This window comes from Rhinopithecus roxellana, chromosome 8 (assembly GCF_007565055.1).
Source record: "Rhinopithecus roxellana isolate Shanxi Qingling chromosome 8, ASM756505v1, whole genome shotgun sequence".
Lineage (NCBI taxonomy): Eukaryota > Metazoa > Chordata > Mammalia > Primates > Cercopithecidae > Rhinopithecus > Rhinopithecus roxellana.
Genome location: NC_044556.1, coordinates 7,219,168 through 7,232,408, shown reverse-complemented (window position 1 = coordinate 7,232,408; position 13,241 = coordinate 7,219,168). Strand labels below are relative to the sequence as shown.

At 57.9% G+C, this 13,241-nt stretch overlaps 1 protein-coding gene across 4 annotated transcripts in view; it reads right to left on the bottom strand.

Annotated features, from left to right (window-relative positions):
- The window catches only part of CSNK1G2 (casein kinase 1 gamma 2), a 36,888-nt gene that overhangs the window by 2,590 nt on the left and 21,057 nt on the right, over positions 1-13,241 (bottom strand). For 2 of the 4 annotated variants that reach the window (XR_004058605.1, XM_030934894.1), the window contains exons 2-5: positions 9,129-9,581; positions 480-520; positions 315-384; positions 76-224 (exon numbers count right to left, since the gene is read on the bottom strand). Coding sequence is in view for 3 of the 4 variants with exons in the window: in XM_030934894.1 (XP_030790754.1) it covers positions 76-224; positions 315-384; positions 480-520; positions 9,129-9,315 (447 nt within the window). In the remaining variant the exon portion in view is untranslated. Of the gene's footprint in view, positions 1-75; positions 385-479; positions 521-9,128; positions 9,582-13,241 lie in introns of all 4 variants that reach the window. The other 2 variants (XM_030934892.1, XM_030934893.1) reach the window with 1 other exon arrangement.

The following is a 13,241-nucleotide window of genomic DNA, read 5'->3' as shown; positions in this document are numbered from 1 at the left end:
CCGGCCCCCGCGCTCCCCTCCAGGGCCACCCTCTTCCCCCGGAGCCCGCCCCGCCCCGGCCCGCCCGCCGCGCACCAGCTGGATGGCGATCATCAGCACCGTCTTGAGCGTGAAGGTCCGGTCGCACAGGTCGAACAGGTCCTCCAGGCTGGGCCCCAGCAGCTCCAGCACCATGGCGTTGTACTTCCCGCACGGGCCGAAGTAGTAGACCTGAGGGACGCCCTCTGCGGCGGAGGACAGACGCACGGGCGTGCGGCGGCGGCCCCTTCCCTGCCCCTGCGCAGCCCCCGCCCCACCCGCGGGCTGCCCGGTACCTGTGGCGCTGAGCTGCTTGTAGAACCGGTACTCCAGGTGCAGCTGCGGGGCCCGGGACTTGATCGGCTCCTGGGGGCACAAGCTCGAGTCACCGGGGACACTGGTAGCTGCCCTGAAATCCCTGGGGGTACGTCAGCGGGGGTGGGGTGGAGGGGCCGACTCACCAATTTGATAGCCACGTATTCATTTGTATAGAGATTCTTTCCTGTGGGGACAGAGAGCATCAGCACCGCGGCGCCGGGCCCACCTAGCCCCCACCTTCCCAGCCCGCCCCCCAGGAAAGAGGCAGGAGGGGGTCCCTGAAGGACCAGCCTCCAAAGGGCACCCCTGCCCAGCCTGCCCGAGCACTGGACTGGGGCCTGCCAGGTCCTCCCCATACCTGCCCCTGCCCGTGTGGTCACTGCCTCCATGTCTGCCACTCCTCTCCCTCTCCCCACCACCTCCCTAGTCCAGGACATAAGTGGCACTGGGGAGGTTTCTCACGGCCTGCAAGGGAGCCCCAGGGGCTCCACACTCCTCCACCCCTTTCTCAAAGACACCCCCAGGGCCCAGCATCTCCCGCATGCATGCTGGAGGCCCCCAGGTGAGCCCCGGCACAGCTGGGTTAGAAGAGAGGGGCCAGGTCCTGTCCCCTGGGGTCACCAGCCACACAGGACTTCCAGGGCTCAGTCCCATGAAAGGGCAGGAGGCACGAGGCCCATAACCTTTTTTTTTTTTTTTTTTTTTTGAGACAGTCTCGCTCTGTTCCCCAGGCTGGAGTGAAGAGGCGAGATTGCAGTTCACTGCAGCCTGTCTCCTGGGCTCAAGCCATCCTCCCACCTCAGCCTCCCAAGTAGCTGGGACTACAGGTGCGCACCACCACACCCAACTAATTTTTGTATTTTTAGTAGAGACGGGGTTTCTCCAAGTTACCCAGCTGGTCTTGAACTCGTGAGCTCAAGTGATCGGCCTGCCTCAGCCTCCCACAGGGCTGCGATGACAGGCGGGAGCCCCTATACTGCCCAGGGTGCAGCTTTTTACCTGTTACACCCCCTGAGGAAGGAGGAGGCCAGCCCTTAACACAGGGGAGCTCTGCAGGGGCAACTGTGGAAGCCGGCCTGGGAGGGGGGCATGGCCCCACCCATTGTGGTGGCTCAGCACCTGAGGGCTGAGACCAGCGGTGAACAGGTTGGATCCTTGCAGGCACACATGGCACATGGCCCTGGAGGGCTCCCCACGGCAGCTGAGCCAGACAACAGGCACGAATGTGTCCGGCACCCATGTGGCTCTAGCCCAGGAAGGCACTGGGGCCACACCTACCGTCTGCTGGGCGACCTGTCCCGCGGCATGACAGGGCACCATATGGGGCAGCCCCATTTCTCAGGCACTGTTGGGCTGGGTCATCGTGTTGGGTCTGCAGTCGGCTGCCTTTGCCTGAGCAGCATACACTGCAGAAAGAGGCCTCCGTGGCCGGGGGTGGTAGCTCACACCTTTAATCCCAGCACTTTGGGAGGCCAAGGAGGGCAGATCACCTGAGGTCGGGAGTTCGAGACCAGCCTGACCAACATGGAGAAACCCCGTCTCTACTGAAAATACAAAATCAGCTGGGTGTGGTGGTGCATGCCTGTAGTCCCAGCTACTAGGGAGGCTGAGGCAGGAGAAGCACTTGAACCCGGGAGGTGGAGGTTGTGGTGAGCTGAGATCCTGCCACTGCACTCCAGCCTGGGCAACAAGAGCGAAACTCTGTCTCAAAAAAAGAAAGAAAGAAAAAAAAGAAAGAAGGCTCCACTTCCTCCCGCCCTGCTGCAGCTGGACTGGCAGGGTGGCCGTGGAGACAACGAGTTTGGAAACCCTGCTAAGGTGGATGCAAAGCCCCAAAGCCTGGTGGCCGAGCTGCACACGGTCATGACCTCACAGTCTGAGGCTGGCGTCCCACCTGGGCCCTGAGAGCCTCTTCCCCCGACTAGTGCCCCAACCTGGATGTGCCCTGTAGCATGGGAACTGCTGGGCCCCTTCCGGCATTGCCCCGTCCGCAGCACTGCCTGGGCTCTATTTTGGCACAGGTTCCAATCAGCTTGTCAATTTCCCTAAACAGCCTCAAGAATGTGGCATCTTGAGGGGGCAGGATCATAAGGACCAGTAATGACCAGACACCTCCCTCCAGTCCTGAGCGGGGAACCAGGGCTGGTCCCTGCGTTTTCAGAACAAATGGGCTCCCCTCCTATGTTTTCCCCAGTGTAACATGTTATTAGGAAATTCTCCTCATAAAACAATAGGAGCCGTGCCCCGAACACCCAACACTCACCGCCGAGGCCCCAGAACTAAACCTGCCACATGGTCCATCCTCACAGCTACCATCCACCGGTCCATCTTATTTTTAGAGGAACTTCAAAGTTTTTTCCTTTTTGAGATGGAGCCTCATTCTGTTGCTCAGGCTGGAGTGCAGTGGCATGATTACGGCTCACTGTAACCTCTGCCTCCTGGGTTCAAGCGATTCTCCTGCCTCAGCCTCCTGAGTAGCTGGATTACAGACAGGCACCATCAACCTGGCTAATTTTTGTATTTTCACTAGAGATGGGGTTTCGCCATGTAGGCCAGGCTGGTCTCGAAATCCTGACCTCAGGTGATCCGCCTGCCTCGGCTTCCTGAAGTGCTGGGATTTAGAGGCGTGAGCCACTGCGCCTGGCCAGATTTCGAAGTTTTAGAGCTCAGGACACTGCCCCAGATTTGGAAGTTTTAGAGCTCAGGACACTGCCCCAGATTTGGAAGTTTTAGAGCTCAGGACACTGCCCCAGATTTGGAAGTTTTAGAGCACAGGACACTGCCCCCGGTTTGGAAGTTTTAGAGCTCAGGACACTGCCCCAGGTTTGGAAGTTTTAGAGCACAGGACACTGCCCCAGGTTTGGAAGTTTTAGAGCTCAGGACACTGCCCCAGGTTTGGACGTTTTAGAGCACAGGACACTGCCCCCTGAATCTTGCAGCTGCAGGTTCGGTCCAGCGTCTGCGGTTTTCCTTCCTGTGCTGCTCTTTGGAGGTGGGATTCACAGTGGGATGCCCGAGTCTCCAAAGTCCTGTCTGGCGAGCGCTGGCAGCTGCCCGCTCCTGTACCAGCCCGGTCCTGTTGAGAGGGAGAGCGCCCTGCCCCTCAGCCATCCCCCCTTCCCCGCTCAAGAGGCTGCCACTGCGGTGGGCTCCTCGCCGTAGCACGCGGCGTGTGCCTGCCTGGTGCTGCGCCACGGCTCACGGGGAGGACGGGGTTTGGCGTGCCCATTCACCCTTGCAGCACGCCCTGGTGTCTCCAGTTCTGCCTCTCCAGAGCGGAGTTCAGTGAACACAGCTGTGCAGCTCTTCCTGCGGGCAGTTGCCCCTTCTCTGGCAAAGTGTCGGCCACATGCTGACCACCACCAAGGGCTGAGGTGCGCTACCCCAACTGAGGAGGCCGAGCCCTCGCCTGTGTGCTGCGCCATCCCTCCGCTGTCTGTCGATGTATCATCCAGCTGTGGCTCCCTGACACTTGCGGGGATGCTCGGTCTTCCCCAGCCTGGCTGGCCTCATGCGTTTGGCAGTGTCTTGAGGAGCAGACCTTTGAAGCTGATGACTCTGATGGTGATGGGGTCTTTCCCGGCTCTTCCACTCTGCACTGTGGAAGAAACCTTCGCCTGACCCCCACCGCTGTGTGCAGACGGCATTTCAGAGACCTGGGTGTGCGTTGGGCGGGTGTGGCAGCATCTGAGGCCTGTGGATCTGCAGACTCCTGGAAGAGGTCCGGGGTTCTGGGCTCTGAAAGCCGAAGGGGCCTTCTCCGGCAGTACTCGCGGTGCACACAGAGGGCAGGAGACCCCATGGGGCCTGGCAGAGAACAGCTCCAGAGAGGCTCAGGAGGTTCCGGGGGACACACAGGCGGGAGGATGCCACACCTCCAACGGCCGGAGTGCGGGGTCCTCCCTGGATTCTCTGACTTCAGCTGAGAACCCAAAAGGTCCACAGCTTGGCGCAGGGCTTCCTGGCCTTGGAGTCACTCATGTTTACCCTCAGCCCTGCCCCAGTAACACTGAAACCAACCCTGACAGAAACAAGGTGAGCCACAGGGACAAACCCAGCGCTCAAGCTGGGAGACCGCACCCCCCACACCTCATGGTACACACCACGGCCACACCCACTGAGGCTGTCCCACAGGTGAATGAAGGGGGTGTGACCGTGACAAGGGAGAAAGTCAGCAGCAACAAAGACAACATTCCACACAGTGCTATGTCTTTGATGCACCCCCCAAGGGTCACGTGTTGAGAACTGGGTCCCCAATCCAGCACTGTTGGGGCTGGGTCACTGCCCTGGTGGATGGATGAATGCCATCAGCATGGGAGCAGGCTCCTGATTAAAGGGCAAATCCAGCCCCCTCCGGTCCTTGCCCTCCTGCCTTCCACCACGGGATGACACAGCAAGAAGGTCCTTGCCAGACGCCACCCTCAATCTGAAGATTGCCAGCCTCCAGAACAGTGAGTCCGTCAACTTCTGTTCACTGTAAATGACCCAGTCAGGTGCAGTGGCTCACACCTGTAATCCCAGCACTTTGGGAGGCCGAGGCAGGCGGATCACGAGGTCAGGAGTTCCAGATCAGCCTGGCCAACACAGTGAAACCCCGTCTCTACTAAAAATACAAAAATTAGCTGGGAATGGTGGTGTGTGCCTGTATTCCCAGCTACTCAGGAGGCTGAGGCAGGAGAATCACTTGAACCCAGGAGGCGGAGGTTGTGGTGAGCCAAGATCGTACCACTGTACTCCAGCCTGGGCAACAGAGCAAGACTCCGTCTCAAAAATAATAAAAAATAAAAATAAATGACCCAGTCTGTGGCATTCTGTTATAGCAGCACAAAATGGACTAAGAAACAGCACAAACATGTTCAAAGATGTAAAGGAAAAGATGGCCAAAATCAGTGCACACATGGGAAATCTCAGCTGAGATCGAATGGAGAATCATACGGAACTGAAAAATGCCACTAAGCAATCAAAGATTCACCACATGGACTTCCAGGGTTGGAGGCTGTAGAAAAAGAGTAAACTTACAGCAAGCAGCAGCAGCCGCACAGCCTGACACCAGGAGAACACAGAGACTGAGGGAAAACCGCCAGGGCCGAGGGACCTGCGGACAGCGCCAAGCACTCACGTCACACGCAGAACCAGAACCCAAGAATGAGAGCAAGGCTGGGCCGGTCCAAAACTTCCAGGGTCAGCCGGGTGTGGTGGTTCACGCCTGTAATCCCAGCACTTTCAGAGGCCGAGGTAGGCGGATCACCTGAGGTCAGGAGTTCGAGACCAGCCTGGCCAACACGGTGAAACCCCGTCTTTACTAAAAATACAAAAAATTAGCTGCGTGTGGTGGGGCACGCCTGTAATCCCAGCTACTTGGGAAGCTGAGGCAGGAGAATTGCTTGAACCCAGGAGGTGGAGGTTGCAGTGAGCTGAGATTGTGCCACTGCCCTCCAGCCTGGGCAGAGCAAGACTCTGCCTCAAAAACACAAAGCACGCCAGGTGTAGTAGCTCACGTGTGTAACACCACTTTGGGAGGCCAAGGCAGGTGGATCACCTGAGGTCAGGCGTTCGAGACCAGCTGTCCAACATAGTGAAACCCATGTCTACTAAAAATAGAAAAAATGGCCGGGTGCGGTGGCTCACGCCTGTAATCCCAGCACTTTGGGAGGCCAAGGTGGGCGGATCACGAGGTCAGGAGATCGAGACCAGCCTGGCCAACATGGTGAGATCCCTGTCTCTACTAAAAATATAAAAATTAGCTGGGCGTGGTGGTAGACGCCTGTAATCCCAGCTACTCAGGAGGCTAAGCCAGAAGAATGGCTTGAACCCGGGAGGCAGAGGTTACAGTGAGCCAAGATTATGCCGCTGCACTCCAGCCTGGGCGACAGAGGAAGACTCTTATCTGGGAATAAAAAAGAAAAAGAAAAAAGAAAAAATTAGCTGGGCATGGTGGCGCATGCCTGTAATCCCAGCTACTTGGGAGCCTGAGGCAGGAGAATGGCTTGAACCCAGGAGGCGGAGGTTGCAGTGAGCCGAGATTGTGCCATTGCCCTCCAGCCTGGGCAACAAGAGTGAAACTCCATCTAAAAAAACAAAACAAAGCAAAGCTGAGATGGAAAAACGTTTCATGAAATAATGGCTCACACTTTTCCAAAGTTAATTTGAAAAAGTATCAACATAGAGATCCAAGACAATGGATCCTAAGCAGGATAAAAACAGAACGTAGTCAAAATTTTAAATCAAAGATAAAAACCTTAAACACAGAAAAAAATGACACATTCTAAACAACAGAACAATATCCAACAACCTGAGTCTACAACAGGCTCAACACCAAAGCCACCGACAGTTCTGAGTGCTGGGGACGTGGAGTGCTCGAGACGCCCAGTGCTCTTCAGTTCTATTTGGGCAGTTAGTTCTATTCAGAAGGGCCCAAAGCCGGAAACAGCCAAGCGTCCTGCACTGAGGAGGAGATGAAGAAGGGGTGGTGCACCTTCCGATGGACAGCCTCCCGGCACCCGAGAAACCACGACGTGCGGCTGCCAGCGAAGCACACAACGCCCAAGACACCAGGCTGAAGAGAGCGCAAACCACAACTCAGCAAAAGCTGGCGTCACCAGGCCGGGCGCGGTGGCTCACGCCTGTCATCCCAGCACTTTGGGAGGCCGAGGCGGGCAGATCATGGGGTCAGGAGATCGAGACCATCCTGGCTAACACGGCGAAACCCCGTCTCTACTAAAAATACAAAAAACTAGCCGGGCGAGGTGGCGGGCACCTGTAGTCCCAGCTACTCGGGAGGCTGAGGCAGAAGAATGGCGTGAACCCGGGAGGCGGAGCTTGCAGTGAGCTGAGATTGCACCACTGCACTTCAGCCTGAGCGACAGAGCGAGACTCCGTCTCAAAAAAAAAAAAAAAAAAAAAAAGCTGGCAAGCTGGCATCACCCATATGTCACTCTCACCTCTCACCTGCCTACGGGGACCTGCACTGTTCAGCAGCCTGCAACTGCCGCCCAAGGACAGGACCCACACAGTCATCTGGGTTCCCAAAAGCCATATCCCGCAGGCTGCAGGTCACAGGGCTGTGCCAGGTGTGTGTGTGCAGATGTGCCTGTGTGCCCGTGTACACACGGTTGTGGCTGTGCGTGCCTGTGTGCGTGTGCTTTAGTGTGCACATGTACGTGTGTGGGCATGTGTGTACACATCTGCATGTGTCTGCACGTGTGCCTGAGTGCACGCACACACAGGGTTGGGAGGCCACAGCTACTGTCGGGAAAAGCTCAGTCTCTTGGCTGAGAAACGGAGCCCGGGGCCTCCCGACCCACAGGCCGTCAGACAGGCAGTGAGGCTTTGTGGCCCAAGCCCAGCCTCTGCGCAAAAGGGTGGAATCCCAGCAGCCTCCCCAAGGGCTGGGGTGGAATCAGGTTCGGGATGGGGTCTCAAACGGGCCTCCTGGGACCCTGGGTGCAGCTAATGGGAACACTGAAGCAGCCAACAGTGACCCCGATAGCTGCCCTCGCCTGGGAGAAGCTGCTTGACTCGGGACACACACTTCTGCCACATAACTGCCTGCTAAACCCACTTCTGAAGAGTGGCAACTACCATTCATCCCTATTTAACAGGTGGGTAAACTGAGGCAGGAGGTGGGAAGCGGGGTCACAAAACATGCCTGGGGTCCAGGTGGCTACAGCCCATGCTCCTGCACCCCTGGGCGGCCGCTCTTGAAAGTGCAGCCACAACATGCCCACTGCCTGGGCCTCAGTTTCCCTCGTCTGACAACCTCATTGGGCCGAGGGGCCGGATTCCAGCACTGCCTGCCGCGGGTGCTCACGTGAGGCTGATCCACTGCCGCAGCCTCCCGGACCTGCCCATCCTGCGCTCTTTCCCAGAGACCCCTACTCCCACCACGACAGACATTGACTGGGGGTGCACTTGGGTCTCCCGGACAACCCCAGCCACAGACGCCAAATGCCCTCCCGCAGGAGCTCAGGCGTTTGCTGTACGCCCAGCAGCACCAGGAATGAATTTAATATTTCTGGGGATGATCCAGCTCCCTGGCACAGCTAATCACGAACTGCGACTGGCCCCAAACGTGCTCAGAGCTCCCCCAGGCCTGGTGGTCATCTTCAGGCACCCTCACCCCAGAGAAGGCGCCCCTGGCCAGTAAGAGGCTCAGTCCTTGCCCCTGCTCCTCACGCCTGCCCGGCCAATCAGATCGCAACCCGGGAGAGGTCAGTGTGAGCAGAAGGGATGGAGCCAGGTGGGCCAGGCATGGCCTTTTACATGGTGAAGCTGGGAGTGGCACACAGCAGCGTCATCACCACAGAACAGTCACTCCAGTCACCCGACGCTGGCTCCGTGCTGGCGCCTGCGGTTAAGGCCAGGGCTTTGCCCAGCATGGACACGGGCTGTAGAAGTCATTCATGACTTAATACTCTGGAAGTCATTCATGATTTAATACTCAGGGTCCTTGCGGCATGGCCTGGCCTGGCCTGCTCTGGGCCACCTGCCTCCCAACAGAACTGTTTCCCGAAAAGGTGACAGGACCAGAAACCCACTCTCCCCACAGAGCTTTCTCAAAGGGAAGTAGCACTCGTACCACGATGGACCGACGATTCAACGCACGCCAGTGACCCGGGGCGGCCCTGCCGGAGGCTCCGGTGACCCCGTGCCGCCCCGCCAGAGGCTCCCATGACCCGGGGTGGCCCCGCCGGAGGATCCAGTAACCCCGTGCCGCCCTGCCGGAGGCTCCGGTGACCCCGTGCGGCCCTGCCAGCAGCCTCCCGCCCCATCCACCACGAGCAGGGCCTCACCTAGGCGGAGCTCCCCGAAGTTGCCGCAGCCGATCTTCTTGCCGACGCGGAAGTTGGGGCCCACCATCAGGACCCCCGAGCTGGTCCCCGAGCTCCGGATGCCGTGGCTGCTCCGGCCCCCGCCGGCCTTGGACATTCTCCGGCCCTCCTCTGTCTCCCCTTTCCCTCCTTTCTTGTCAAAATCCATAAGTTTGTGATACCCTGGCCTCTCCACGGTGACTCTGCTGCCGTGCAAATCCCAAGTCTCTGGAAACCTGAGGTCTTGGCTCCTCTGTGGCTAGAACATCACCGCGGCTGGCGGGGCGGGCGTGGGCCCGCGGCTCCCGGCTACTGAGACGCAGGCACTCGGGCCGGCCAGGCCGCAGTGCTCATCTCAGTGGCCTCGGGGTGGCTCTCGGGGGCAGGAGACATTCTGCTGACAGGTCCCACCGCCTCAAAGCTCACGGCTCACAGCTGCGGAGAAACAGAGGCACAGGTGAGCGCCGGCGAGGACACAGGGCGGAGGCCACAGAGAACGCAGCCAGGGGGCTGCTGGGATGGAAGGAGCTCTGAAGGCCGGGACATGACAAGCACTGTTCCTGCCCGGAACCCAGCTGGGAAGCACACGCCACGTGACATCAGAGGCCAGAGGTCTTGGCGTGGCTGCCTGGAGACTAACAGGGTAGGTAGGGCTCAGGGGCCTTTCTGTGAAGCGAGATGGGTGGGTGGGTGGCACAGGTGGGAGGACGTACTGCCAGGAGGGCGTGACTGCCAATCCCAGGGAGAGGCCCTGAGGATCCTGAAGCCGGGGCAGTCCCACCCCCAGACGCAGAGGGGCCACACAACAGTCCCCATCTCCAGGCCCAGGGCTGCTCTGAGAAAGGGAGGGAGGCAGATGACAGCAGGCAGGCCTGAGGCAGCGACACAGAAGCCACAGAGCTGCCCCTGCCCATGGCGGCCGGGGGACACTGAAAGTGGGGAGAGTGGACCGGAGGGCAGGAGGCCCTGGCGAGCCGTGAGCTGCTGCAGGAACCCCCACGGCCTGACCCAGGCTCGGGTCGTTCTCCAGCAGCCACTGGTGGAGAGGGGCAGGCTGGACACCACTCGGGGCTGTGACGATGCCAGGGTGGGTCCGACCCAGCTCCTTCAGTGCAGAGCAGAGCTGAGGAGGGTATAGCGGGGCCTGAGGGACACAGGTGAGGAGGGGCCACAGGTGCACGGCCATCGCCGAAAATGTTAGGACAGGAAGTCCCAGCTGAATAAGCCACAACAGAAACAAAGGCACCAGCGTCACAAGCACTGCCCCACTGCACATGGCAACCGTATTCTGATACGAGAAACGCCCTGAGGTGGTCGCAAGCGTGCCTTGGGGTTCTGCACTGCAATAGTCACTCAAATGTTTTCGTTTCCTGGTGCACACAAAAGTTACGTTCACAGCATACCGTGGTATACCGTGGTATACTGTGAACGGACACACTTTAATTAAGCGGGGCGTGGTGCCGCAAGCCTGTGGTACCAGCTAGTCGGGAGACTGAGGCGGCAGGATCACTTGAGCCCAGGAGGCGGAGGCTGCAGGGAGCCATGATCGCACCACTGCACTCCAGCCCGGGTGATACAGGGAGACCCCATCTTAACTAAATGATAGAGAAATAAAAATACTTTACTGCTAAACAATGGTAATGATCGTCAGAACTGTGAGTGCGCCCTAATCTCCCGGGAGGAGGGTCTTGCCTTGACGTAGACGCCGGCTGACTCATCGGGGCAGCGGCTGCTGGAGGCGGGGGCAACTTCTTAAACTATGACCACAAAAAAGTTGGCCGCAGCGACCGACTCTTCCTTTCATCAAAGATTTCTTTGTGGGGCGTGATGCTGTCTGATAGCATTTATTACCCACAGCAGAACATCTTTCTTTTTTTTTTGACACAGAGTCTCGCTCTGCCGCCCAGGCTGGAGTGCAGTGGCCGGATCTCAGCTCACTACAAGCTCCGCCTCCCGGTTCACGCCATTCTCCTGCCTCAGCCTCCCGAGTAGCTGGGACTACACGTGCCCGCCACCTCGCCCGGCTAGTTTCTTGTATTTTTTAGTAGAGACGGGGTTTCACCGTGTTAGCCAGGATGGTCTCGATCTCCTGACCTCGTGATCCGCCCGTCTCGGCCTCCCAAAGTGCTGGGATTACAGGCTTGAGCCACCGCGCCCGGCCAGCAGAACATCTTTCAAAACTGCAGTTGGTCCTCTCAACCCAGCCGCGGCTTTGTCAACTGAGGTTCCGAGCTATTCCAAGTCCTCTGTCCTCATTTCCACCAGGTTCACAGAACCTTCACCAGGACTAGAGAGCAGCTGAAACAACTCCCCTGCTCACCCTCAAGAGGCAATGCCTCGGCTGGGCGCGGTGGCTCACGCCTGGAATCCCAACACTTCGGGAAGCCGAGGCGGGCAGATCACGAGGTCAGGAAATTGAGACCTGGCTGACCAACATGGTGAAACCCCGTCTCTACTAAAAATACAAAAAATTAGCCAGGTGCGGTGCCGGGCGCCTGTAGTCCCGGCTACTCAGGAGGCTGAGGCAGGAGAATGGCGTGAACCCGGAAGGTGGAGCTGGCAGGGAGCCGACATCGTACCACTGCACTCCAGCCTGGGCGACAGAGCAAGACTCCGTCTCAAAAAAAAAAAGAGGCAACTCCTCACATGTGAACGTTTCTTGTGAGACGGCAGCAGTGCAGTCACATCTCCAAGTTCCTCTCATTCTAGCTGTCTTGCTGCTTCTAAAACCTCTGCAGTTCCTCCGCCACGGAAGTCCTGAACCCTCACAGTGATCCTTCAGGCCTGAGATCAACTTCCTCCAAACTTCCACGAATCCTGCCATTTGACCTCCTCCCATGGATCACACGTGTCCTGCATGGCCTCTAGAACAGCAAATCCTTTCCGGGGGTTTCAATTTACTCAATTTCCCCAGCTCCATCAGAGTGATTGCGCTCCACGGCACCTACAGGCACCCAGAGTCTTACAAATGTACTTCTCAATAATGAGAGTTGTGGGTGGGTGTGGTGGCTACTGCCTGTAACCCCAATACTTTGGGAGGCTGACCCAAGATGACTGCTTGAGGCCAGGAGTTCAAGACCAGCCTGGGCAACACAGGGAGACCCCCTATCTCTACAAAAATAAAATCAAAATTAGCCAGGCATGGTGGTGCACACCTGTAGTCCTAGCTACTTAGGAGGCTGAGGTGAGAGGATCGCTTGAGCCTGGGAGGTAGAAGCTATAGTGAGCTGTGATTCTGCTTCTCCACTGCAGTCTGGGCGACACAGTCAGACCTTGCCTCAAAAACAGTGAGACTTGGCCAGGCACTGTGGCTCATGCCTGTAGTCCCAGCACTTTGGGAGGCTGAGGTGGGCAGACTGCTTTGAACTGAGGAGTTCAAGACCAGCCTGGGGAACATGGCGAAACGCCCCCCCCACAAAAAAATATAAAAATTAGCTGGGCGTGGTGGCACGTGCCTATAGCCTGAGCTACTCGGGAGGCTGAGGGAGGACAACTGCTTCAGCCCGGGAGGCGGAGGATGCAGTGAGCCGAGATTGTGCCACTGCACTCCAGCCTGGGTGACAGAGCGACACCGTGTCATTCATAAATGAATGAATGACATGTCAAGGAGTCATCTTGATTTCCAAGTCATTCATTCCTTGATCCACAGGCTACAGGCTGGATGTTGTACTAGCAGGGATGGAAACACTAATCTTTTACTTTTTTCTTTAGACAGAGTCTCGCTCTTTCGTCCAGGCTGGAGTGCAGTGGCCGGATCTCGGCTCACTGCAAGCTCCGCCTCCCGGGTTCCCGCCATTCTCCTGCCTCAGCCTCCCGAGTAGCCGGGACTACAGGCGCCCGCCACCGTGCCCGGCTAATTTTTTGTAGTTTTAGTAGAGACGGGGTTTCACTGTGTTAGTCAGGATGGTCTCGATCTCCTGACCTCGGGATCCGCCCGCCTCGGCCTCCCAAAGTGCTGGGATTCCAGGCGTGAGCCACCACACCCGGCCGGAAACACTGATCTTGTGCGTCTCCACCAGGGCTCTTGGGTGACCAGGTGCACTGTCCGTGAGCAGTCATATTTTGAAAGAAATTTTTCTTGAGCAATAGGTCTCA